This window comes from Chiloscyllium plagiosum, unplaced genomic scaffold (assembly GCF_037043375.1).
Source record: "Chiloscyllium plagiosum isolate Xiang-an unplaced genomic scaffold, Cpla_swu_hap1 HiC_scaffold_10, whole genome shotgun sequence".
In the NCBI taxonomy this organism is placed as follows: Eukaryota; Metazoa; Chordata; class Chondrichthyes; order Orectolobiformes; family Hemiscylliidae; genus Chiloscyllium; species Chiloscyllium plagiosum.
In genome coordinates this window covers 7,049,560-7,076,956 of record NW_028270148.1, presented here as the reverse complement: position 1 = coordinate 7,076,956, position 27,397 = coordinate 7,049,560, and the positions used below count along the sequence as shown (strand labels likewise).

The 27,397-nt window shown below is 45.4% G+C and overlaps 1 protein-coding gene across 2 annotated transcripts; it reads left to right on the top strand.

Annotated features, from left to right (window-relative positions):
- The first annotated feature begins 5,955 nt into the window (after positions 1 to 5,955).
- On the top strand, positions 5,956 to 27,143 carry fuca2 (alpha-L-fucosidase 2). Of its 2 annotated transcripts, none has more exons than XM_043695291.2 (7): positions 5,956 to 6,101; positions 7,689 to 7,876; positions 12,901 to 13,240; positions 14,023 to 14,233; positions 18,562 to 18,752; positions 22,013 to 22,121; positions 24,530 to 27,143. In XM_043695291.2, the coding sequence occupies exons 1-7, from the start codon at positions 5,983 to 5,985 to the stop codon at positions 24,668 to 24,670; spliced, it is 1,299 nt and encodes a 432-aa protein (XP_043551226.1). In that variant the 5' UTR covers positions 5,956 to 5,982; the 3' UTR covers positions 24,671 to 27,143. The 2 variants fall into 2 exon arrangements, with proteins under 2 accessions (XP_043551226.1, XP_043551225.1); XM_043695290.2 differs by having other exon boundaries at positions 5,956 to 6,179; positions 24,530 to 27,140.
- The last annotated feature ends 254 nt before the right edge of the window (positions 27,144 to 27,397 follow it).

The window sequence follows — 27,397 nt, the reverse complement described above, 5'->3', positions numbered from 1 at the left end:
ACGCAGACACAGGGAGAATGTGCAAACTCCACACAGATGCATTATGTTACATCTGTCAAGTTTTGTTTTCCCACGCACTTGTCTATATCCTGTGACTTCCCACCTATTTTTACACCATCCACAAATGTGATGGTTGTACATTCACTTCCATCTTCCAAGTCATTAACACATATTATAAATAATTGTAGCCCCAGCATTGATCCCAGTAGCAATCTACGAATTACAAGTTGCCATCCTGAAAATGCCTTATTTTTAATCCCCAACTCTTTGTAATCTACTAGTAAGCATGCTAATAAACAGCCCTCAACAACACTATTTCTTATCTTATTAAGACGCCTAACAGTGGTACCTTGCCAAATGCCTGTTGGAAAACCAAATATATAACATCTACTGGTCCCCCTTTATTGATCCTACTTGTTACTTCCTTAAAAGAATTCCAGTAATTTTGCCAGATCTGATTGCCCCGTTATGAAGTCATGCTGCCTGTTTGATTATATTAAGTATTTCTAAAATCCACACAGACCCCAAGACTCAAGGCAAGCTGGAGGAAATTTTGAATTTAGCACCAAAACTACTTGCAAAGTAAATTTTAGTTATGATATGAAGTTTTATATTTGACCAATTACATGCTCAATGTCTCTAAACAACAGTCATACACAGAAATAAACACAATAATCCCTCTTATTTCCTTCTGGTACTGATCATATGATAATAAGACCATAAGATACCAAGAGCAACATTAGGCCATTCAGCCCATTGAGGCTGCTCCACCATTTGACCATGGCTGATATGTCTCTCAACCCCATTCTCCTGCCTTCTCACTGATCCCCTTACGAAACAAGAACCTATCTATCTCTGTCTCAGATACACTGAATTACTTGGCCTTCAGAGACTTCTGTGGCAATGTGTTCCATTGATTCACCACCCACTGGCTGAAAAATTCCTCCTCATCTTCGATCAAAATGGTGGTCCCTTCACTCAGACACTGTGCCCTTGGGTCCTAGTTTCTCCTAATAATGGAAATACCTTCTCTACATCCACTCTATCCAGGCCTCTCAGTATCCTGTAAGTTTTAGTCAGATCCCCCCACATCCTTGTCAACTCCATCAAGTACAGACCCAGAGTCCTCACCCATGCCTCATATGACTAGCCCTTCATTCCCAGGATCATTCTTGTAAACCTTGTCTGGACCCCTTCCAATGCGCATATCCTTCCTTAGATACAGATCCCAAAACTGCTCACAATATTCCAAAGGTTGGCTACTTCAGAGCATTGTACAGCCTCAGCAGTACATCTCTGCTCTTGTATTCTAGTCTTCTCAAAATTAATGCTAACATTGTATTTGCCTTCCTGACTGCCAACTGAACTTGCATGCTATCACAAAAGAGGTAGTGTTGGGCAAGCTAATGGAGCTAAGGGGAGACAAGTCTCCTGGCCCTGATGGAATCCAGGGTTTTGAAAGAAATGGCAGGAGAAATAGCAACTACATGTGTCATAATTTTCCAAAATTCACTGGATTCTGGGGCAGTTCCAGTGATGCCACTGTTTAAAAAGGAGGTAGACAAAAGATGGGGAATTATAGACTGGTTAGCCTAACTTCTGTATTGGGGAAAATGCTTGAGTCTATGTTTGAGAAAATGCTTGAGGCATGGTGGATCATGCTGCCTCACAGTTCCAGGAACCCGGGTTCAATTCCAGCCTTGGGTAACTGTCTGTGGGAGTTTGCACGTTCTCCCCATGTTTGCGGGGGTTTCCTCTGGGTGCTCTGGTTTCCTCCCACAGTTCAAAGATGTGCAGGTTAGGTGAATTGGCCATGCTAAATTGCCCGCAGCATTCAGGGATGTGTAGGTTAGGTGCATTAGTCAGAGTAAGTGTAGGATAATAGGGTAGGGGAATGGGTCTCGGTGGGTTACTCTTCGAAGGGTCAGTGTGGACTTGTTGAGCCAAAGGCCCTGTTTCCACACTGTAGGGATTCTAAATAGCAAGATACGTGGATCATTGGGATACCTTCTGGGAAAGGTGGGACTTGCACAAGAAGGACAGGTGGCACCTGAGCTGGAGGGGCACCAATATCCTGGGTGGGAGGTTTGCTAGAATCCTTTGGAAGGTTTAAACTAGAATGGCACTTTAGTGGGTGGGAACCTGAGCTATGGATCAGATGATGGAGTAGGTTGTGAACAGCCAGCTACAGAGTGCAGAGAGTCTGTGAGGAGGGATAGACATGAGACAGAGCAAATGTGCAATCAGTGTGATGGGTTGAACTGTGTCTATTTTAATGCAAGAAGTATCAGGAATAAGGGTGACAAGCTCAGAACACAGATCAGTACTTGGAACCAACTTGCTGTGGCCATTACAGAGACTTGGATATCATAGGGACAGGAGTTGTTGTTGAATGCTCCAGATGTTTCAAAAGGAATGGGGGGGGGGGGAGGTAAAAGAGGTGGAGGAGTGGCATTGCTAATCAGGGACAGTATCACAGTTGCAGAAAGAGAGATCATCAAGGAGGGTTTGTCTACAGAGTCAGTATGGGTGGAAGTCAGAAACAGGAAAGGAGCAGTCACTTTATTGGGAGTTTTCCACAGGCCCCCCAGTAGCAACAGAGACATGGAGGAGCAGGTTGGAAGGCAGATTTTGGAAATGTGTAGAGGTAACAGGATTATTATCATGGGTGAGTTTAACTTCCCTAATATTGATTGGAACCTACTCAGTTCAAATAGTTTGGATGAAGCAGTTTTTGTCAGGTGTATCTTGGAAGGGTTCATGATGCAATATGTGGATAGACCGACAACAGGGGAGGCCATATTAGATTTGGTGCTTGGTAACAAACCATGCCAGGTGTCAGATCTCTTGGTGGGAAAGCATTTCAGTGATAGTGATCACAGCCTTTATGGGAGTTATGGAGAGGGGTAGCAGCAGACAGCATGGGAAACTATTTAATTGGGGGAGGGGGAATTACAATGCTATTAGGCAGGAACTTGGGCACCTAAATTGGGGACAGATGTTCTCAGGGAAATGCATGACAGAAATGTGGAGGTTGTTTAGGGAGCACTTGCTGATTGTGCTGGCCAGGTTTGTCCTGGTGCATGGATCACAGAACGTTGGTCTGCAGGTACAACAGGTAATTAAGAAGGCAAATGGAATTTTGTCCGCAAGGAATTGAGTTTAAAAGCAGGGAGGTTGTGTTGCACTCTATAGGGGCTGGTGAGGACACACCTGGAGTACTGCATACAGATTTGGTCTCCTTACTTGAGAAAGGATGTGTTGGCAGTAGAGGAGGTTCACTAGAATTGAGAGTTTTGGTCAATGGAGAGAGGCTGAGTAGACTGGGATTACATTCAATGGAAGTTAGAAGAATCGGGGGGGGGGGGATCCGATAGAAACATATAAAATTATGAAGGAAATAGGTAAGTTAGAAGTCAAGAGGATGTTTCCACTGCCAGGTGAAATTAGGATAAGAGGGCATAGCCTCAAAATTAAGGGAACAGATTTAGGACTGAATTGAGAAGAAACCACTTCACCCAGAGGGTTGTGAATCCATGGAATTCCCTGCACAGTGAAGTGGTTGAGGTTTCCTCAGTAAATGCTTTTAAAGCTAAGATAGATAAATGTTGTTAACAAGAAAAGAATTAAAGGTTATGGTGAGAGGGCGGGTAAGTGGAGCTGAGGCCATGAAAAGGTCAGCCATGATCTTATTGAGTGGCGGAGCAGGCTCGAGGGGCCAGATGGCCTACACCTGGTTCTTATGTTCTTAATCTTAAGAGAAATCTTGAGCTAGAACTCCCAAATGCCTTTGCGCCTCAGATTTCTGAAGTTATTCCCCATGTAGAAAATAGTCTACATCTCTATTCTCCCTACCAAAGTGCATAACTTCCCATTTTCCCACATTGCATTCCATTTGCCCATTCTCCTAGCCTGTCCAATTCCTTCTGCAGCCTCCCTGTTTCCTCTACATTACGTGTCCCTCCACCTACCTTTTTGTTATCTGCAAACTTAGCAGCACTGTTGTCTGTTCCTTCATCCAGATCGTTAATATGTAACATGAATATGGTCCCACCATGGACCCCTGTGGAACTCCACTCGTCACTGGCTGCCAATGTGCGAAAAAATGCCTTTATTGCTGCTCTCTGCCTTCTGCCACTCATTAAATGTATTCCTGGAGGTTTTGTCATGTGACTTTGCTCAATAAATCTAGGAATTAATTGGCTAAAACGTCCATTCCTATGAGACATTTACGTCTACCAAACACTGAATAGAAAAGGATTCATTATCCAATTGGATGATGCTCCATTGAGCAAACAGCATTTGCAATGGTTACATCATCTTTCAAGGCAAGTTACAAAAAATTATCTTTCTTAATATTCCTTTGATTTTTTTTTCCCCAGCAGCATTGCACCTGGACTGAGCTTCAACTCCTTGAGATCCCTGACCAATCCTGGAAGGATTGGAACCCTGGCCCACATTCTGCTGGAGGGATTAGGATCTTTAAAAGCCTCTCATACCCACACTGTCCCAGTTGACTTACTATCGACAGGAGAAATGTTTTATGAACAAGGCCACTCAAAGTATGGTAGCCACAATAGTACACCAGACGCTAACTTGTTTACCAGTGAGCACATCACTAACAATCTTCCATTATTGACCTGCTTTTTTTAAATCCCCATTTGATGCCTAGAAAAGGTTTACAAGGCTGTAGGGTTTGAGCTCCAGAGGAAAGCTGTTTTCCCTGGAGGGTCAACGGCTGAGGGGGTGACCTTGTAGAGGTTTATAAAATTACGAGGGGCATGAAATAGGGCTAATGGACAAGTTCTTTTCTCTGGGGTGGAGGAGTCCTGAACTAGAGAGCATAGGTTCAGGGTGAGAGGGGCAAGATTTAAAAAGGTCCTAAAGGGGTAACTTTTTATGCACAGGGTGGAATGAGCTGCCAGAGGAAGTGGTGGAGGCTGGTACAATTACAAAGCATCTGGATGGGTATATGAATAGGAAGGGTTTAGAGGGAAATGGGCCAAGTGCTGGCAAATGGCAATCGATGAATTTAGGATATCTGGTCGGCATGGACGAGTTGGACCGAAGGGTCTGTTTCTGTGGTGTACATCTCTAGGACTCTAATGTATTGCCAAAAAATAATTGACAGGCATCAATGACATAACTTGCACCAATTGTTAAGTTGGGAGATTCTGTCAGAAATATTAGGAACAGGGGGCACAGTTTCAAAATGAAGTGCCTGCCATTTAGGTTGAAGATGAGGAGGAACCTCTTCACTGCTGAATCTTAGAAATTCTTTCCTCCAGAGATTGTGCAAGCTGAGTCGTTAAATAGGTTTCACAAAGAGATTGCTCTGTGTAATTCCTAATGACACCAGGGCATAGGGGTGCAGTGTGTGAATCGGGTATTCGTCGATTTTCCTGCTCCTCGGATGCTGCCTGACCTGCTGTGCTTTTCCAGCACCACTCAAATATTGAACGTGTAGAACAGCAGAGCACACTCGAGGGGCCGAATGGCCTACTCCAGCTCTCGTGCTGCTAAATCTGCGATTGATCCGACTTTGGTTTGGGAGGGGTTTTGAGGGATATGAAACGGAGGCGAACTAATAGGGGGTAAGATGCAGATAAATCACGATTTAACTGAGTGCTGGGACAGCCCAGAGATTGCCGAATGGCCTCCTGCAAGTGGTGTAAGAACAGTCATTATTCTTACCAGGATCGAGATAACCCCGTATCCAAACAAATCAGTGAACGGCTGTTAAAGTGAATTAACACAAGTTATAGCTGAACTCAGTGTTAATACTTCCACAGGGTGAGGGCGACGATAGTTCCTAAGCCTTTCTGCCGTTTCCTATCTCATTCCCAGGATTGCTGGGGTGATGGAGCTGTTCACTAGGACCCAGCGGGAATGTACAGTGATAGGGAGAGAGAGGTCTGCCTTTTCTTCCTGGTTTGTATTTCCGGGTCTGGAAAGCCTGCAGCTGCTGGGCGGGGTACAGCGATGTACAGCAGCTGGTGCCTGAATGGCCTCCTCTCGCTCCAGCTCTCACTGCTCTCCAGCTCTCAGGCCGTGCCAGCTCCGAGCTGGGACATCATTGACTCTCGGCCCCTGCCCCCCTGGTATGACCAAGCCAAGTTTGGCATCTTCATTCATTGGGGGGTTTTCTCAGTGCCCAGCTTCGGCAGTGAGTGGTTCTGGTGAGTACTCAGCTCCTTCGGGGGAGGGGGGGAATTACTCCCCTCACAAACATCTCTCTCCAATATCCTGTCCCTTCCCTGGGTCATTACAGACATTGTGTGTCCGTCTTTTGATTTGCGGAACTAACCCGCGTGGGTTTGAGCTGTCAATCAACAACATCCCCAACTTGAGATTAGTTAGCAATTTCCTTACCCTAGCGCCAGATGGTTAGCAGTTATTGGTTATTGTCCAGAGCTCGCTGCTGCTTACACATTGTAGTCCAGTCTTGCTTAGTGGTCACTAACTATAGCCTGGTCTTGGTTGATGGTCACTAACTATAGGAGAAAGTGAGGTCTGCAGATGCTGGAGATCAGAGCTGGAAATGTGTTGCTGGAAAAGCGCAGCAGGTCAGGCAGCATCCAGGGAACAGGAGAATCGACGTTTCGGGCATAAGCCCTTCTTCACTAACTATACAAAAGTTTAGTTCAGAGTGGTGCTGGAAAAGCACAGCAGGTCAGGCAGCATCTGAGGAGCAGGAAAATCAATGTTTCGGGCAAAAGCCTTTCATCAGGAATAGAGGCAGGAAGCCTCCAGGGTGGAGAGATAAATGGGGGTGTGGAGAAGGTAGCAAAGAGTACAATAAGTGAATGGGGGTGTGGATGGAGGTGATAGGTCAGAGAGGAGGGTGGGGAAAGGTAGCAAAGAGTATAATGGGTGGATGGGGGTGGGGATGGAGGTGATAGGTCAGGGAGGAGGGTGGAGTGGATAGGTGGGAAGGGAGATTGGCAGGTAGGACAGGTCATGAGGGTGGTGCTGAGCTGGAAGGTTGGAACTGGGGTAAGGTGGGGGGAGGGGAAATGAGGAAACTGGTGAAGTCCACGTTGATGCCTTGGGTTTGAAGTGTTCTGAGACAGAAGAACTATAGTTTGGCCTCAGTTGATGGTCACTAACTGGAGTGTAGTCTTAGTTGATGGTCACTATAACCCAGTCTTGGTTGATGGTCAGTAACTAAAGTGTGGTCTCAGTTGATGGTCACTACCTATAGTCCAATCTGTGTCGATGGTCACTAACTATAGCCTGGTCTCAGTTGATGGTCACTAATTATAGTGTGGTCTTGTTCAATGATCACTAGCTATAGTCTGATCTGGGTTGATGGCCATTAACTACAATTTGGTCTTGGTCAATGGTCATTAACTATAGCTCAGACTTGGTCGACAGTCACTAACTATAGCCTGGTCTTGGTTGATGGTCACTAACAATAGCTAGGTCTTGATCAATGGTAACTACCTAGACTGTTCTTGGTTGATGGTAGCTAACTATTGCCTGCTTTTAGTCAATGGTTACTAGCTATAGCCCGGTCTTGGTCAATGGTCCCAAGTATAGCCCAGTTTTGGTCAAAGGTCACTCACTACAGCCCTGTTTTGGTTGGAGTTCATTTGCCTTTGAGAGCGTTTGTTAATGGAAACCAGCACATTAATTATAATGCCTGAAGTGATTAAAGGTTTTCATTTGTTTGTATTTTGTTTTAGGTACTATTGGCAGAAAGAGAAACTGAAACCCTATGTTGAGTTTATGGAGAAAAACTATCCTCCTGGATTTACTTATGCAGACTTTGCCCCCATGTTCTCAGCTTCTTTCTTCAATGCAACTGAATGGGCTGAACTACTGAGTGCTTCAGGGGCCAAGTATGTTGTTCTGACTTCTAAACACCATGAAGGTAATACATCGCTCAATATTTTAAAGGTGCAGGTATGAGCTGGGCTTCTGATCGGTAAGAATAATTCCAATGTGGGTTTCTTTATTCATTCTCAGTCCTTATAGAGTCATAGAGATGTACAGCATAGAAACAGACCCTTCGGTCCAATCCGTCCATGCCAACCAGATATCCCAACCCCATCTAGTCCCACCTGCCAGCACCTGGCCCATATCCCTCCAAACCCTTCCTATTCAAATACCCATCCAAATGCCTCTTAAATCTTGCAATTGTACCAGCCTCCACCACTTCATCTGGCAGCTCGTTCCATACCCGTACCTCCCTCTGTGTGAAAAAGTTGCCCCTTATGTCTCTTTTATATCTTTCCCCTCTCATCCTAAACCGATGCCCTCTAGTTCTGGACTTCTTGACCCCAGGGAAAAGACTTTGCCTATTGACCCTATCCATGCCCCTTCATGATTTGGAGATGCCGGTGTTGGACTGGGGTGTACAAAGTTAAAAATCACACAACACCAGGTTAGAGTCCAACAGGTTTAATTGGAAGCACTAGCTTTCGGAGCGCTGCTCCTTCAGCAGGTGGTTGTGGAGGACACAATTGTCAGACACAGAATTTATAGCAAAAGTTTACAGTGTGATGTAACTGAAATTATACGTTGAATAATACCTTAATTGTTTGTCGAGGCTTTCATCAGTTAGAATACTATAATAGCTTTACTTCTTTCATGTGTAAATCACAAAACCTTTTTTTTAAATGTTGCATTCTCCGGTTAACTGTAACAATGGGTGTTAGCCAGACAATATGTTGAAGGTGTTAGCCCCCCGTGTTCTCTGTCTCTGCCATAAGGTTTAGACCGATTGTAAATTAAAAAGTGAGATAACAGAGTTTTACATGAATTCATGCAGTTTTTGAGCAAAGAACAATGTAACTCTGCAAGTACAAATTCACCCCACAACCGTGTATGTCTTTGTGTGCATGTGGGTCTTTGTGTGTGTGTGTGTGTGTGTGTGTGTGTGTCTGGGTTGGGGGGTTGTGAGTGAGAGAGTGTGTATGTCAGTGTAGAATGTCTTACGTCTGTGAATTTGTACTTGCAGAGTTACATTGTTCTCTGCTCAAAAACTGCATGAATTCATGTAAAACTCTGTTATCTCACTTTTTAGTTTACAATCGGTCTAAACATTATGGCAGAGACAGAGAACACGGGGGGCTAACACCTTCAACATATTGTCTGGCAAACACCCATTGTTACAGTTAACCGGAGAATGTAACCTTTTTAAAAAAAGGTTTTGTGATTTACACATGAAATAAGTGAAACTATCATAGTATTCTAACAGATGAAAGCCTCGACAAACAATTAAGGTATTATTCAATGTATAATTTCAGTTACATCACACTGTAAACATTTGCTATAAATTCTGTGTCTGACAATTGTGTCCTCCACTACCACCTGATGAAGGAGCAGCGCTCCGAAAGCTAGTGCTTCCAATTAAACCTGTTGGACTATAACCTGGTGTTGTGTGATTTTTAACTTCATGCCCTCATAATTTTGGAAACCTCTATAAGGTCACCCCTCAGCCTCTGACGCTCCAGGGAAAACAGCCCCAGCCTGTTCAGCCTCTCCCTATAGCTCAAATCCTCCAACCCTGGCAACATCCTTGTAAATCTTTTCTGAACCCTTGGAAGTTTCACAACATCTTTCCGATAGGAAGGAGACCAGAACTGCAGGCAATATTCCAACAGTGGCCTAACCAATGTCCTGTACAGCCGCAACATGACCTCCCAACTCCTGTACTCAAAACTCTGACCAATAAAGGAAAGCATACCAAATGCCTTCTTCACTATCCTACCTATCTGCGACTCCACTTTCAAGGAGCTATGAACCTGCACTCCAAGGTCTCTTTGTACAGCAACACTCCCTAGGACCTTACCATTAAGTGTATAAGTCCTGCTAAGATTTGCTTTCCCAAAATTCAGCACCTCGTATTTATCTGAATTAAACTCCATCTGCCACTTCTCAGCCCATTGACCCATCTGGTCAAGATACTGTTGTAATCTGAGGTAACCCTCTTCGCTGTCCACTACACCTCCAATTTTGGTGTCGTCTGCAAACTTACTAACTGTACCTCTTATGCTCGCATCCAAATCATTTGACAAAAAGTAGTGGACCCAGCACCGATCCTTGTGGCAATCCATTGGTCACAGGCCTCCAGTCTGAAAAACAGCCCTCCACCACCATCCTGTCTTCTACCTTTGAGCCAGTTCTGTATCCAAATGGTTAGTTCTCCCTGTATTCCATGAGATCTAACCTTGCTAATCAGTCTCCCATGGGGAACCTTGTCGAACGCCTTACTGGAGTCCATATAGATTGCAGCTACCACTCTGCCCTCATCAATCCTCTTTGTTACTTCTTCAAAAAACTCAATCAAGTTTGTGAGACATGATTTCCCACGCACGAAGCCATATTGACTATCCCTAATCAGTCCTTGCCTTTCCAAATACATGTACATCCTGTCCCTCAGGATTCCCTCCAACAACTTGCCCACAACCGAGGTCATCAAGTAAAAGTTACTTTTCACCTTGTCTGTGGGAGCATCTCGATAAATGGCTGAAAGTTTGAAGGGGTATTGAGTAGTCACCCACCACACTCTGCTTCCCACACATTAACTCTCCACTACCTCTTCCAGTAGTTTAACAGAGATTTCACTGCAGGCACTCTTACTCCCATATCCCATATCACCCCCCTTTCTGAGGTAGGGTCAGAAGTCACACAACACGAGGTTATAGTCCAACAGATTTATTTGAAATCACAAGCTTTCAGAGCGCTGCTCCTTCCTCAGAAGAAGTGACGACAGGGACAATAGGGACCTCACCTGATGAAGGTGCAGTGCTCCAAAATTGTGATTTCAAATAAACCTGTTGGACTATAACCTGGTGTCATGTGACTTCTGACGTTGTCCACCCCAGTCGAACACCGGCACCTCCACCTCATTCCTAGGATAAAGCTTTGCTCAACATGGGGCTCAGTGGTTGTTGGTGGGGGGGGAGAGGGTAGACGGGGGAGTTGAGTTGATGTCACAGACAGATCATCACTGGTCTTACCAAAGGACAGAATTCAAGGGGCTGAATGGCCTATTGTTGGTCTTGACTCTTCTGTACTCTGGCCCTCTCCTTCGTCTTCCTCAACACCGTAGTGACAGTTCCAGCTTCTCCCCATCGCCGTTCTTCCTCAGTGACATCTTCTGCCACTCTCTGTTCTGTTATCATCCACTTTGTTTCCAGAGATTTTTACCTCTATTTGGTAGCAGCTCCCATTGCCCACTGCCTACTCAATCTTGCCAGTGCCCAAGGCTGGCTGTAACTGAGGCCTTGCTATTAAGATCCAGACCTGTATTGTTGTGGATTAGATCAGCCCTCAAAAATATTTTACGAATGTCACCTAGACCCTTGCCCTTAAATTCAAATGTAACAAGTCTCAGATGCAATGCGACTGGTCAAACAACTCAACATTACGCGAAACACTATTTGTTTAAGCATTGTAGTTACAATAGAACCAAATAACTTAACAGATTGGAAACTTAGCAGATAAAGTACTTAACCGTTCCAATATAGTAACAGCCCATAAGCACACCCCCTGGCAAAAAGAAAGGAAATTCAGACACAGATTCTCACATGCAGTTCTTCAATCCAGGAGGAAACAACATCAAGAGAAAGTTCAGACAGAGTAGTAGGTAGGAGACACTCACTGAAGCTTCCAACTCTTTTGAGGTTCCAATATCTTCTGATGTTCCTGAAAAACCAAAATGCAGAAATCAAGCCACACCCATTTCAGGCTGTTACTTAAAAAAAAAACTCCCAAGCTGTTCACTCAAGTCGCCTGTTCAGTACTTCTGCCTCAGTACATATCTTCAAAACAAAAGCACTTAAAGAGACAGCATTGTTCCACTATTGGCAGGATCTCCTATTCCCTTCAAGCATTTCCATCTGCATCATAGAGTGATTGCAATCCACCAACTATTCTAGAGAGCCAGCCTGAGATGGTAGAGGAATTCAAAGCCCAGCTGTCAGTATGAAATGGTCATTGTTGATAGGGGTACATGGTACTAGTATATTGAAGCACAGTGGCTCAGTGGTTAGCACTGTTGCCTCACAGCACCAGGAACCCGGGTTCAACGTCTGTGTGGAGTTTGCACATTCTCCCTGTGTCTGTGTGGTTTCCTCCAGGTGCACCAGTTTCCTCCCACAGTCCAAAGATGTGCAGGTTAGGGCGAATTGGCCATGCTCAATTGCCAATAGTGTTCCAGGATGTGTGAGTTAGGGGTGAATGTAGAGTAACAGGGTAAGGAAATGGATTTGGGTGGGATACTGTTCGGAGGGTCAGTGTGGACTTGTTGGGCTGAAGGGCCTCTTCCACACTATAGAGATTCTGTGATTCTAAAGCAAGCTTTTTAAAATAGTTTTCTTTAAACAGTCAGGACTGTTATCCCTTTTGCCGTTAAGATAAAAATTTATTTATTGCAAAAATTTATTAGGACTAATCTTTCTTCATGTTCATATTGGATGATTCCTCATGTGCGTGTGTTTGTTTGTTAAGTTTATAGGGAAGGAGAAATCAAAAGAAGGAAGTGTGACATTTTCTCTATCCCCGGCGAATGAATGTGAACCCAGCGCATCCAAATACGGACGATCACATTTGCCCACCATATTCTCAAATCCCTCCAATCCTCTTCCTTCATTTGTGTCTCCAATGTCACCTTGAATATTGACATTGTTGTCACTTCAATCACTCAACCTCAGGAACACCACTTCCTCACAAACTCCCAGCTATCTTTTAAAATCCCATGATTAATCCACACACTCCTTTCCTTGGTTCCTCAACTATTTATTCACCCACTTTGGCCAAACTCCGTTTTGCCTTTCAGTGGGAATAATCCCGATTCTCCGTCTGAAAATGTTGCAAATAGGTTGGGCGCAGAGATGGAGAATGTGTTAATGTTTCATTCAGGAGATGTTGTTTGTGTGATTTGTTTAGGCTTTACACTGTGGGGATCAAAGTACTCATGGAATTGGAATGCAGTTGACTCAGGTCCTCACTGTGATCTCGTTGGAGAGCTGGCCCATGCTGTCAGAAACCGGACAAAGCTGAGATTTGGCCTGTACCATTCTCTCTTTGAATGGTTTAACCCAGATTTCCTGGAAGATGCTGCCAATGTGTTCACGACCAACAAGTTCCCCACAACCAAGAGCTTACCAGAGCTGTACGAAATCGTGAACAAATACCAGCCAGAAATTCTCTGGTCTGATGGAGATGGAGATGCACCCGACACCTACTGGAACAGCACTGGTTTCCTGGATTGGCTCTATAACCACAGGTACTGAGCTGTGTGTGTAGGTGAACCAGTAACCATCCTCACCTTAATTTCCATTCATTCATGGGATGTGGGCGTCGTTAGCAAGGGATTATCCATCCCTAATTGCCCAGAGGGTAGTTAAGAGTCAACCATGTTGCTGTGGGTCTGGAGTCCTCTGTAAGCCAGACTGATTAAGGACAGCAGTTTCCTTCCTTAAAGAACATTAATGAACTAAATAGGTTATTCCAGCTGGAGACAATGGTTTCATGCTGATTGTTCAACTCTAAATTCCAGATTTTTATTGATTTCAAATTCCACCATCTGCCGTGGTGGAATACAAACACAGGTTCCTAGAACATTTCCTGGCTCACTGGATTAATAGTCGGGTCATAATACTACTGGGAGATAGCTTCCCCAGAAAGTAGGGAGTAGGCAAGGTTAGGAAGGGAAAACAAGTGGAAACACTCTTCCCCACCTAATTCCAATCCCTTCACACCTCTGACTCCACTCGTTTTCCACCCTCAATCCCCTGGTTTTCCTGTTGTGCCTGACATGAACCTGCTGTATAATTTGGAAACATATCACTGTTCCTTCACTGCTGCTGGGTCAAATGCTGAGCCTCCATCCCGAACGGCACTCTGGGTGTAACTATTGCTGTATACATGCAGCTCCCTTTGCTTTCTGGGTGAGGAATCCTGTCTGTAAAATGTCTGAGACGTAAACAAACAGAACACAGTCCCTTCACTGTTAGACACTTACCTCCCCCCTCATTTAACTCTGCTCCTGTAATATTGTTGTTCTAGCCCAGTTGGGAAGACGGTTGTAACTAATGACCGCTGGGGATATGGCACAATCTGCAAGCATGGTGGCTACTACACCTGTACTGATCGGTATAACCCAGGCCACCTGCTGGCTCATAAGTGGGAGAATTGCATGAGCATAGACCGGAAATCCTGGGGATACAGAAGAGACGCCAAACTCAGTGATTATCTTTCAATAGAAGAACTGGTGAAGGTAATATGCATACTCCCTGCCTCTCTCTGTACTTCTGAGCTTTGCGCTGTCTCTGTCTCTCAATGTCTGTCTGTCTGTCTGTCTCTGGTTGGAATTCCACACACTGCCTGCGAATGGGCTGAAGCCATGGGAGTGGGTGGTTAAATTGGGGGCGTTGGATGATGCCATGGCCTATGACCTTTGCCCTGCCTCTTCAGCAACCACCACATTGGCAAGAATTGCTGGAGAACACCCCTCACTCTGACCTTGTGATTGGTTCCCCTCTTCCCCATCAGTGTAGCCTGCCTAATGAGTCCTGAGGCCATTTACCTGCAGGGTGGCTGCCCATCAGTGAGGGTGCTTTTGGGACTGAGGTGCAGTGAGAGAGTGCTGCGCTGTCACAAGTGCTGTCTTCCAACCCAGTCGTGCCTGCAGTGAGGATCCCACACCATGACTTTGAAGAAATGCAGGGAATCCTCTTGGTGCCTTCGTCGATGTATTTTCCTCCATGGAAATCTTTTCTGATCATTGTTACCTTGCTGGCTGTGGGGATTTCTGTGCACCAACTGGCTTTAGCTTTTCTTACATTGAAAAAAGGATTACATTTCAAAAAGATCATATTTACCTAGGATGCATCTTGCCAGGTCTGGTGGTCATGAGAGGTGCTATATAAATGCAAGTCTTTTTTTCTGGCTGTCTGTCATTCTCTCTCTGTTGTAAAGATCACATATTTATTTTTCTCTTTTCTTTTGGATTGTGGATTCTAAAGGGTGGATATCCCTTCAAGCTAAGGAGAGTGCACAAAGCATGTTTACGGAGCACTTTATGAGTTACATAGAAACCGGAATAGGCCATTCAGCCCCTTGAGCCTGTAAAAGTTGCAAAACCTGCCGGTACACCGTCCCCCTCACCTCCATCCGGGGCACCAAATAGCCCTTCCAGATGCGTCTCCTCCAACCTAGTTTACTGCATCAGGTGCCCCCGATGTGGCCTTCTCTACATCGGGGAGACCGAACGTAACTTAGGGAACGGCTCACCGAGCATCGCAGAGGCTCCCAGTCACCGCCCATTTCCCACACCCTTTCCTACAAAACCATAAGAGAAAATGCTGGAAAGTCCCAACAGGTCTGGCAGCATCTGTAAGGAGAGAAAATACCTGACGATTCGAGTCTAACTGACCCTTTGTCAAAGCGGTCTAACTACCTTCTATTCATCATTTTCCAATTGGCCTGCAGAACCATCCTTGGCCTCCTCCATTGCCAAAACAAACCACAACTCCTACTGGAGGAACAACACCTTATCTTCCTTTTTGGCACCCTACAGCCCAGAGGACACAACATTGAGTCCTCCAATTTCAAATAACTTCACTCCCCATCCCCTGACTCCCTTCCCAGCCCCTCCCCCTCCCTTCCACTGCTCCATGCCACTAACTGGATTCATTCCTCCCATTGACCAACCAGGTCATGCCCTCTACCTGTCTTCACCTATCCCCACCTCACCACCCTGCCCCCACCACTCCCTTTATACGCAGCTCTGCTCACAACCAGCCCTAATGAAGGGTTACACCTGAAACGGCGATTTCTGCAGCTCCTGATGCTGCCTGGCTTGCTGTGTTCTTCCAGTCTCATGCCTGTCTAATTCAATGAGATGATGGCTGATCGGCCTAACCCCATATAACTGCCTTTGACCCATATCCCTTAATTGTGTGCAATAATGCCTTTTCCTGAACAGTGAGAGTGAACAAAGTTAAAAATCACACAACATCAGGTTATAGTCTAACAGGTTTATTTGGAAGCACTAGCTTTCGAAGCACTGCTCCTTTGTGAGGTAGCTAATGAAGGAGCAGCGCTCCAAAAGCTAGTGCTTCCAAATAAACCTGTTAGACTATAACCTGGTGTGTGATTTTTAACTTTGCCCACCCCAGTCCGACACCGGCTCCTGCACATCAGTGCGAGTGAAAGCCGACAGGGTGAAGATGATGACCTAGAGGGGAATCTGCCTGACTGCAATGTTTTGTCAGCTCCTTTCCAGGTTTTGGTATGAGCAATGGAGCAGAGGGGCTGGTAAAGCAGAAATACCTCTCTGTGTATCTTCTGTGTGGAAAACTAACTGAAAGCCTCCTGGGTCGCTGTTCTCCCTTACCATTATTTTTGTAAAGTGCTGTGAGAAAGTGAGGACCGCAGATGCTGGAGATCAGAGTCAAAGAGTGTAGTTCTGGAAAAGCACAGTAGGTCAAACAGCTTCCAAGGAGCAGGAGCAGGAGCAGCAGGGGTGGCAGGGTGGCTCAGTGATTAGCACTGCAGCCTCTCAGCACCAGGGTTCCAGGTTCAATTCTAGCCTCAGGCAACTGTCAGTGTGGAGTTTGTCCCCGTGTCTGTGTGGGTTTCCTCCAGGTGCTTTGGTTTATTCCCACAGTCCAAAGATGTGCAGGTCAGGTGAATTGGCTGTGCCAAATTGCCCGTAGTGTTAGGTGCATTAGTCAGAGGAAAATGTGTCTGGGTGGGTTACTCCTTGGAGGATCGGTGTGGACTTGTTGGGCCGAAGGGCCTATTTCCACACTGTAAGGAATCTAATCTAATAACTATCTGTCCTTCCATCTTGCTATCTCTCTTTCGCTATATACAGGTATCTGTCTCTCCCTCCCTTGATATGTCTCCCTATCTTTTCTTCCATTCCTTCTTTTCCTCTATGTCTGCATCTTTATTTGGGTCATTCGCCTGTAATAGGATTACTTATTGGTGGGACACTTCCATTGATGGGGCTGCTAACCAATGAGATCAAAGATTGCATAATAGCCTAACCAATATCTGATCATTCGGATTGGTCCAACATATTTCTTTGCCGAATCTGTAAACCAATGGGAGATCACTAAGAAGCCCAACCAATAGGGTTCAAAATGAGAATTGATGCAATCATGGGCTGCCCAGTAAGGAAGGTATTCCTGTAAATAAAATGGTTACATTTCAGGTCAGTTACAGGTTCACAACCATGAGAGATTACAGTGGGACCATTGACATCTTTACTTTGCTCAAAACAAAAAAATAAAAATATAAATGATGAAATATGCTCTTAGGAAAAAAATTAAAATGAAACAATTTGCCATGAGTCCATTTTGCAATATTAGCAAAGAACAAGCACCAGTCTGCATTTATGTAGCACCTTTTAATGTGGACAAACGTCCCAAAGTGCATGACAATATCAATATCAGGCAAAACCTCACACTGGGAGAAACTGAGGACTGTAGATGCTGGAGATCAGAGTCAGAGTGAGCTGCTGGAAATGCACAGCAGGTCAGGCAGCATCCGAGGAGCAGGAGAGTCGACATTTTATGCATAAACCCTTCATCAGGAATGAGGCTTGTGGGCCGGGGATGAGAGATAAATGGGAGGGGGGTGAGGGGGTGGAGGGGGGCATGGGGGAAAGGGAGCTGAGAATGTGAGAGGTAGATGAAGGTGATAGGTCGGAGAGAAGGGTGGAGTGGATAGGTGGGAAAGGTGATGGACAGGTCAAGAGGGCGGTGCCGAGTTGGAGGCTTGGGACTGGGATAAGGTGGGGGGAGGGGAAATGGGTAACTGCTGAAATCCACATCGATCCCGTGTGGTTGCAGGGTCCCAAGGTGGAAGATGAGGCATTCTTCCTCCAGGTGGTTAGGGAGTGGTGATGGAGGAGGCTCAGGATCTGCATGTCCTTGGTGGAGTGGGAGGGGGAGTTAAAGTGTTCAGCCACAGGGCGGTGGGGTTGGTTGGTGTGGGTGTCCCAGAGATGTTCTCTGAAACTTTCCGCAAGTTTTCGTCTTGTCCCCCCGATGTAGAGGAGACCGCATTGGGTGCAACGGATACAGTAGATGACATGGGCGGAAGTACAGGTAAATTTCTGTCGAATGTGGAAGGATGCTTTGGGGCCTTGGACGGAGGTGAGGGGGGAGGTGTGGGTGCAGGTTTTGCACTTCTTGTGATGGTAGTGGAAGGTACCGGGAGAAAACTTTACATTGAGCTGATATACACCGATTGGGTCGAATGGCCTGTTTGTGTGCTGTTTAACCCCACTCACCCCACCTTTTTCTGATGTTCCCCTTCCACCCACCCCCAGTCCTGAAGAGGAGTTAAACTCAAAACATCGACCTCTCCACCTCCTGATGCTGCCTAGCTTGCTTCCAGGCCCCTTCTCGACTACCGTGTATTTTAAAAGCTGGATTAAAGCTTAAATTATTCGGACTGGGAAACTGTAAACTTTGTTTGCATGATATCACATATTAACAAGGAATTCTAACCAGACAAATATCACTTTGAAAAATATTTATGGAAGATTTGTCTGTGAGAAGCATTGATTCTTTCGTTCACTCATTCCAGACCCTGGTTGAGACCATCTCCTGTGGAGGAAATCTCTTGATGAATATTGGCTCCACTCATGATGGACGGATACTCCCTATCTTTGAGGAGAGGCTGAGGCAGATGGGGCAGTGGCTGCAAGTAAATGGCGAGGCAGTATACAGTACAAAGACCTGGAGAGTGCAGAATGATACCATCACTCCTGGAGTCTGGTAGGTTTATAAAGAACAAGGCCTCTAGGGGGCAGAGGTGGGAAGTTTTATTCTTGGGGTGGCCAATATCCATCATGATTAGGTCAGAAGTCACATGACACCATGTCATAGAAGTCACATGAGGCTGCAGTGCTAACCACTGAGCCACCGTGCCACCCCTGCTGCTCCTGCTCCTTGGAAGCTGCTTGACCTACTGTGCTTTTCCAGGGTGTAAATGGGATTGGGGAGCTATGTAGACTGAAATAATGTATGAGGTATGGTCTCAATGAACAGTGGAACAGGTTTGTGTGGCTAAGCTCTCTCCTCCTGTTCCAATGGGGTGGTAGTGGCTCAGTGGTTAGCATTGCTGCCTCACAGCACCAGGGACCCGGGTTCGATTCCAGCCTCAGGCGACTGTCAGGCAAGCTTTTGGAGCGCTACTCCTTCAGCAGGTCAGATGAACTTCACCTGATGAAGGGACAGCGCTCTGAAAGCTTGTGATTTCAAATAAACCTGTTGGACTATAACTTGGTGTCATGTGACTTCTGACCTTGTATACCCCAGGCCAACACCGGCACCTCCACATCATGACTAGGCCTCGGGGTTCATGCTGAAATAAGATGAAGTAAAGTTCTAATTGTCCATTGAAGAATTTATTATTTTTTAAAATTTCCAATTGATTGAACAAAATCAATTCATGCAGTTACTTTTTGCTAATCTCATAAAAACACACACATTGGAATTTATAGTCCACTTCAAAGCATTAATCAAAACTTGGAGCAAACTGTGAGTTACGGGCAGCCAACTGTGATAATGCAAGGTTGTGAAATCAGACCTACAATATGAATCTTATGATGGTAATCCCTGTGCTTCTGTGAACAGACAGAGAGAAATAGCAGCTTTTGCTTTTAACGTTCAAGAGAGTTTATTTTTCAATATTTAAAGGGTGGGAGCTTCTAATGCCTACCAACTCTGACGAAGAATCTTTGAGACTTGAAACGTTAGCTTGTTCCATATCCTGTCCATGGATGCTCCCTGACCTGCTGTGATTTCCAACATTTTTTGTATTTGTAGCAGCTTCTCAGTTGCTTTTGACAGTGATAATGTGATTGACAGTTTTAATTGAGTTTATGTACTTGCGTGTCTACTCCACTTGTGACAATCTCAAGGTACACCTTACCCTTCCCAAAGGGTACTGGAGCCCCGCTAAAGGTATTCCAGGACCATATCCAAGAGGATGCAGGGCACCTCTGCAAAAAAGGGCTTCCTAACTGTCTGAGACTCTCTGAAAAGGTTAAACCTGCTCCGTCAGGTGTAACATGCACATGTTCTGTTTCCCACTGCTGGCTAAGAAGAATTGGAGATGAGTGGAGGCAGTTTCTGTATTAGACAGACTGTCTGTGACACACAGGTGTAAAATTTAGCCCCCCACACCCCAACCCTAGTTCCCACAAGAAATGTAGCTGTTATGTTTATGCGAGAGACCGTCAGATTTTCCCTCTGTTGACGTTTTGCTAATGATGGAGAGACTGTAAAACCATAAAATATAGAAGCAGAAATTAGGCCATTCAGCTCATCAAATCTGCTCCACCATTCAATCATGGCCCCTAATGTATTTCTCAACCCTATTCTCCTTCCTTCTCCCTGTAACCCTTGATCCCCTTACGAATCAAGAACCTATCTATCTCTCTCTTAAATACACTCAATAACCTGGCCTCCACAGCCCTCTGCAGCAACGAGTTCCACAGAGTTACCACCCTCTTCATTTCAGTTCATCTCTTCACCTGAGGCTCTTCTCCTTGTGTCCTAGCCTCTCCTACGAGGGAATCATCTTCTCCACAGTCCACTCTATCTAGGTGCCTCAGTACTCAATCAGATTCTGCCCTTCATCTTTCTAAACTCCATCGAGAACAGACGCAGAGTCTTCAACCGTTCCTCATATGACAAGCCCATCATCCCTGAAATTATTCTTGTAAACCTCCTCTGGTCTGTCTCCAATGCCAACACATCCTTCCTTCGATACGGGCCCCAAAGCTGCTCACAATATTCCAGAAGGGCTCTGAACAGAGCCTTGTACAGCCTCAGCAATACGTGCCCTTTACCTTGTATTCGAGAAGCTCTCCATTGTTCTGAAATTTGAGACCAAATGTGATAGACAGGAGTGTATCAGAGGTCAGCCATGATCTTATTGAATGGCTGAGCAGGCTCGAGGAGCCAGATGGCCTACTCCTGCTCCTGGTTCCTCTGTTCTGATGTTAGCACATTGCTATCAGCCATGGCTCAATAGGTAACAGGTAAAAACAATGACTGCAGATGCTGGAAACCAGAGTCTAGATCAGATTGGTGCTGGAAAAGCACAGCAGGTCAGGCAGCATCCGAAGAGCAGGAAAATTGATGTTTCGGGCAAAAGCCCTTCATCAGGAATAGAGGCAGGGTGCCTGCAGAGTGGAGAGATAAATGAAGATAAATTTATCTCTCCACTCTGCAGGCACCCTGCCTCTATTCCTCAATAGGTAACAGTCCACCCCTCCGCTGTCACAAGGTCTCTTTATCAAGTTTCCCTCCGGAGACTGGAGCACAGTGACTCTCCAGTGCAGTCCTGAGGGAGTGCTGCACTATTGGAACTGCTGTCTTCTCACAGAGTTGTTAAACCAGGGGCCCCATTCTGACCCCTTGAATGTCAAACATTCCTTTCAAATATTCCTCTTTGCCAGCATTTTGATCTGCTCATTTCTCATTGCAGAATCCCCACGGTGTGGAAACAGGCCATTTGGCCCAACATGTCTACATCAACCCTCTGAAAGAGTATCCCACCCGACCCATTCCCCTATCATATTACTCTACATTTCCCCTGACTAATGCACCTAGCCTATGCGTTCCTGTACACTGTAGGCAATTTCCACCGAGCCTGCACATCTTTGGATTGTGGGAGGAAACTGGAGCACCCAGAGGAAACCCACGCAGACACAGGGAGAATGTGCAAACTCCACACAGACAGTTGCCTGAGGCTGGAATCGAACCCCACTGAGCCACTACCACCCCATTGGAACAGGAGGAGAGAGCTTAGCCACACAAACCTGTTCCACCGTTCATTGAGACCATACCTCATACATTATCTCACTCTACACAGCTCCCCAATCCCATTTACACTAATGCCTTTGGCCGCCTCATTCACTCACTGACCAGGCCCTCATTTCCATTCTGAAAGTGTGATGGTGCCAATGCTGTTTGTCAATTATTGAAGACATTTTATCTTCTGAGAATTTATTATGTTTTTCCAGGTATACAGCTGGAGTGGAGAAAGGGGTGGTTTATGCAATATTCCTCACCTGGCCAAAACTAGGAATGCTGGTCCTTGGAGCTCCCCGTGTTACAGCAGGAGAAACAAAGGTTTGAATCATTGAATAACAGACAAGGGTGTGTTAGAAGCCTTTGTGGTACAGTGGGTAGTGTCCCTGCCTCTGAGCCAGAGGTTGCGGGTTCGAGCCTCAGTCCAGGTCGGTGCGTCCATAACGTGGTCACACAAGTGCACTGTCAACTGGTCAATCCTCCCACCATTGGCAGGCAGTGATGGGTGGGAATTCATGCGTGGCCATGTGATGGGAATAAGTGACAGCTGCTACAGGCTGTAATACACATGCACAATGTGTGTTTCCACTGCAGTTCATATTCCTTGGCGGTTTAGTTGGTTCACCTGGCCGGAGGATCAGTGTGGGTCAGGTTAGAGTGAGCAGAGTGGGTCTTGGTCACCTTTCTGGCCTGAGTGAATGCAGGACCCTGTTCTTGCCTCGCCCCCTGCTGATGGTCATGGTACAGCAAATATTGTTTTAACCAGCGCCTTCTGCACCTTCCATAAACCGGCAAAATTATGTACCTCAAATACCACAAGGTTTACGGCATTATTCTGACCATATTACATAGGCACAGAAGCAGGCCATTCAGCCCATTGAGTCTGTTCATCCATTCAGTGAGACCTGATAACCCTTAGCTCCACTTTCCTGCTTTGTCACCATTCATCTTGGTTCCTTCAACTAGTTAAAAATCTACCTCAGCCTTGAATATACCATCCAATTAGTATAGCTTTTAGAGTCATAGAGTCCTACAACACGGAGACAGGCCCTATGGCCCATGCTGATCAAAGTTTATTCACCTCAGTGTAAGATTAGATTAGATTCCCTACAGTGTGGAAACAGGCCCTTTGGCACAACCAGTCCACACCGACCCTCTGAAGAGTAACCCACCCAGACCCATTTCCCTCTGACTAATGCACCTAACACTCTGGGGCAATTTAGCATTGCCAATTCATCTGACCTGCACAACTTTGGACCATGGGAGGAAACCCATGCAGACACGGGGAGAATGTGCAAACTCCACACAGACAGTCTCCCGAGGCTGGAACCGAACCTGGGTCCCTGGCGCTGTGAGGCAGCAGCGCTAACCACTGAGCCACTGTGCTGCCCAAATATACTTGTTGTTCAATTAAATGGCCTCATAAAATATCAAGAGTTGGTTTAATTTTGCGTCAATATCTCTTCAAATACCGCAATCTGCAGTAATGCCTGAATGGTCAGTTGAGGGTAGGAGTGACCAGCTCTCTGCTGGTAAGTTTTATTTAAGACAAAGTTTCATTATTATTTAAGTGATTTATGCTGTAAATTAAGTTTACCTGTGATGTGTATTGCCCCTGCATTACATTTCTATTATTCAGTGAGTGTGCTTACAAAGGTAATGTGCACCTCTTGATTACCCAGAATATTCGATCATCCGGCACATTCCTGGTCCCCTCGATTTAATTTGCTTTGATTTATTATTGTCACGTGTACCTAAATACAGTGAAAAGTTTTGTATTGCATGCAGTACAGGTAGATCATACCATACAAAGTGCATTAGGATAATAGAACAGAACGAGAAATACAATGTAACGGCTGCAGAGAAGGTGCACAGAAAACGAGAGCAGCATAAAATTTAATTTGAGAGGTTCATTCAGAAGTCTAATAACAGTGGGGAAGAAGCTGTTCTTGAATCTGTTCTTATGTGTGTTTAAGCTTTTGTATCTCTGCCCGATGGAAGAGGGTGGAAGAGATTATGACTGGGATGGGAGGGGTCTTTATAATGTTGGCTGCTTTCCCGAGGCAGTGGGAAGTATAGATGGAGTCAATGGATGGACGGCTGGTTTGTGTGATGGACTGGGCTGTGTTCACAACTCTCTGCAGTTTCTTGGCATGAGCAGTTACCATGGGTATAGATTTAATTATTGGTATCTTTTCCCCAGGCTGGGGGACTTTCAAATCTTGGGGGCAGACTTTTAAAGTGAGAGGAGAAAGATTTACAGACGACATGAGGGGTAATTTTTTTTATACAGCGGGTGGTTTGCGTTTGGAATGAACTTCCAGTGGAAGTGGTGGATGTGGGTACAATTAGACTGTTTTAAAGACATTTGGATAAGTACATGAATAGGAAAGGTTTGGAGGGATATGGGCCAGGAGCAGGCAGGTGGGGCGAGTTTAATTTGGGATTATGGGTTGGCATGGACTGGTTGGACTGAAGGGCTGTATGACTCTATGAGCCCACAGTGTTATATTCAGAGAGAATGCTTTCTGTGGTGCATCCGTAAAAATGTGCCGGTTAATAAAAGGTTTGCTGTACTGTGGGTTAGATCTGGCTACGGAGAGAGAGCAGAAGAAAGGTCGAGTGATAACTGACAAAAGCTCAATCCAACTGTCCTTACCATCGAGACAGTTTATACATGTGCATTATTTTAAATTGTTGTTTAATATTGAATTTATTTTATGAATAAGGTAACCCTCATTGGATACCCCGAGCGTCTGCAGTGGGAGAAGTTTGGAGAGCAGGGTCTGCTGGTGCTACTACCCAGAGTCAACATCAACCAACTGCCGTGTCAATGGGCTTGGAGTCTGAAACTCAGTGAGGCCGCCTGATGAGCTGAGCAGTGCTGGGTGACAGTATTCAAGAGTTTCTGCACTGTCAGGCTGTGTCTCAGCAAGCGGCACACAGCACTTTCTCACTTGTTTGTTTAACTTTGTACTTTGGAAATGAGAAATTTCAGTTCCTGAGAAATGTTTCGGATTCAGCTGATGCGGCAAGTGATTTTGTTGGTATGTTGTCAGGACTGATGTCCAGTTAATTTTTTTTATCTCTCTGTCCTTGTACTTATTTGGGAGTCTGTGAAAGACAACACTTCTCTCAGGAACTGTGAATGCGGTTTGTACTTGGTGCCAGTTTCCTTTTCATTCATGGATACGGTTGTCACTCTCCAGGTCAGCAACTTATTGCCCCATCCCTAATGGTCCACAGGGCAGTTAAGAGTCAACTCCATTACTATAGGTGTGGAGTCACATGTAGACCAGACCAGGAAGAGTCTGATGAAGGGCTTATACCCGAAACATCAATTCTCCTGCTCCTCGGATGCTGCCTGACTTGCTGTGCTTTTCCAGCACCACCTTCTTGACTCTGATCTCCAGTCCCCACTCTCTTCTCAACCAGGTAAGGGTATCAGTTTCCTTCCCTAAAGGACATTAGTGAACCAGATGGGTTTTACCAACAATCAGAAATGGTCTCATGGTCAACTTTCGACCCTTAATTCCAGATTCTTTATTGAATTCAAATTCTAACATCTACCATGGTGGGATTTGAACCCAGGTTCCCAGAACATTGCCTGAGCTTTTGGATTAATAGTCCAGCATCATTTCCACTCGGCCATTGCCACCCCACATTGAAGATGCTGAAAGCCATCTGCCTGGTGGTCACATTGCTGTTTAGCTTGATGGGAGGTCTCCTGCCTTAGATCATAGACAGTCAACCTGGGTCTGATACAAGCTAGTGAAAGACTCATTGGATTGCCGGTGTGCTTAACCATGGGTGAGTTCAGAGGTAAGAGAGAGTGGGATTTCATCTTGGGCAGTGGTTTGAGATGCGTGGGAGTACATTGGCAGGCTATGATAGGCCTATTGCAATGTCCAATCCCATTCCCAGTTTGATATATGTCAGATTGTTTTATGCTAAAGCATCCAAGTTTAATTTTCACCCCAATATTTGCTGTTTCAACAACTGTTTACATAAATATCATAGAATCATTACAATGCAGGAGGAGGCCATTCAGCCCATCAAGTGTGCACCAACCTTCTGAAGAGCATCACACTGTCCATCCAATCCCTACATTTTCCCTGGCTAACCCATGTAGCCTGCACATCCCTGGACTGTGGGAGTAACTGGAGGAAACCCACGCAGACACTGGGAGAATCTGCAAACTCCCCACAGACAGTCACCCAAGGCCAGTCCCTGGCGCCATGAGGCAGCAGTGCTAATCACTGAGCCCCTCATATAGCACTTGTAGTCAATGTCCCAATGTCCCAAGCACAATCAGTCAAGGGTTGACACCGAGTTATAAAATGAGATATGAGCATCATCGACCAAAAGGTGAAGTGAAGAGTTGGGAGAGGGGGGTTTTCCGACATCTCTTGCTCAGGCAGGAGTGATGGAAGTCAGATCTACACAGGAAGCCAGCGTAAAGAGGGGTGCAGAGATCTCAGGGGGTCGTGGGCTGAAGGGGATTACGGAGATGGGGCAGGAAAAGGTCATGAAGGAATTTGGAAACAAGGATAGGGATCTAACAAGGATAGGGATCTAACAGTGAGCTGAGCCAGACTGGGGAGTGACTGGAGGCAATGGTGAATGGGACTTGGAGCAGGTTCGGATACCGACAGCAGTGAATAAAAAACTGAAAGCTCTGCAGTTCTGAGGAAGGGTCACCGGACCCAAAACATTAACTCTGATTTCTCTCCACAGACACTGCCAGACCTGGTGAGCTTTTCCTGCAATTTCTGATTTTGTTACTGTTAGTGGTGTTCCAGATGAAAGATGGGCATCCATCCAGGTGAACATTGGAATAATAATCACTGGAAAAGATTAAATGTAGGTTTCAGCAGGAGATGTGATGAGGCAGGGAGGAGTTGGGTGTTGTAAGTTATACAAATACTCATGGAGATTTGGCTTGGGTCAAATTAAATTAACATATTTAAACAGGTAAATACAAATATTTTATTATTTTGGTGTAGTTATTTGGTAGCTTTCTTGGATGTTTAATGGTTTGGTTAGAAGTGATTGAGATTGGCATTATTCTAGAAGGTTGCAAATATGAGATACTACATTGCACAGTAATCTCCCAATTTATAGTCCTGGCTGATCTTCACAACTGCAATCTGGGTATATCCTTGTTCTGATAATGGTCAGTGTTTGCTCTTTAATTACTGTTCTCAACAACAATTCGTATTTATATAGCTCCTTTGACACAATAGAAAAAGTGCTTCACCAGAGAATTATAAAATGTGTGAGGGAATATTAACCCAGATGAACAAATGAGGATTAAGGATGGTTTTAAAGGAGGGAGGTAGGGGGCAGGGAGAGTGACAGGGAAGGAATTCCAAGGTTTGGGGTCAGGACTAGTGAAGAAGGCGTGGTCACCAGTGGTTGAGGAATTAAAATCAGACAACGAAGGAGGCTGCAATTGGACGAGGCTGAGGGGGGGGACAGTGGACTATTCCACTCCAGGAGCCATCATAGCTGAAACGGATTCTGTTCTTGGTTCTGAGCGCAACTGTTGTGAGAGCAGACATATTCAAGGTTTATAAAATCATAAGGGGTATGGA

Excerpts from the sequence above, each read along its gene's own strand:
- fuca2 (XM_043695290.2), top strand. The coding sequence starts at position 5,983 with ATGTACAGCAGCTGGTGCCTGAATGGCCTCCTCTCGCTCCAGCTCTCA. Across the intron at positions 13,241-14,022 it reads GATTGGCTCTATAACCACAG|CCCAGTTGGGAAGACGGTTG; the intron begins GTACTGAGCTGT and ends TTGTTGTTCTAG. Across the intron at positions 14,234-18,561 it reads CAATAGAAGAACTGGTGAAG|ACCCTGGTTGAGACCATCTC; the intron begins GTAATATGCATA and ends CACTCATTCCAG.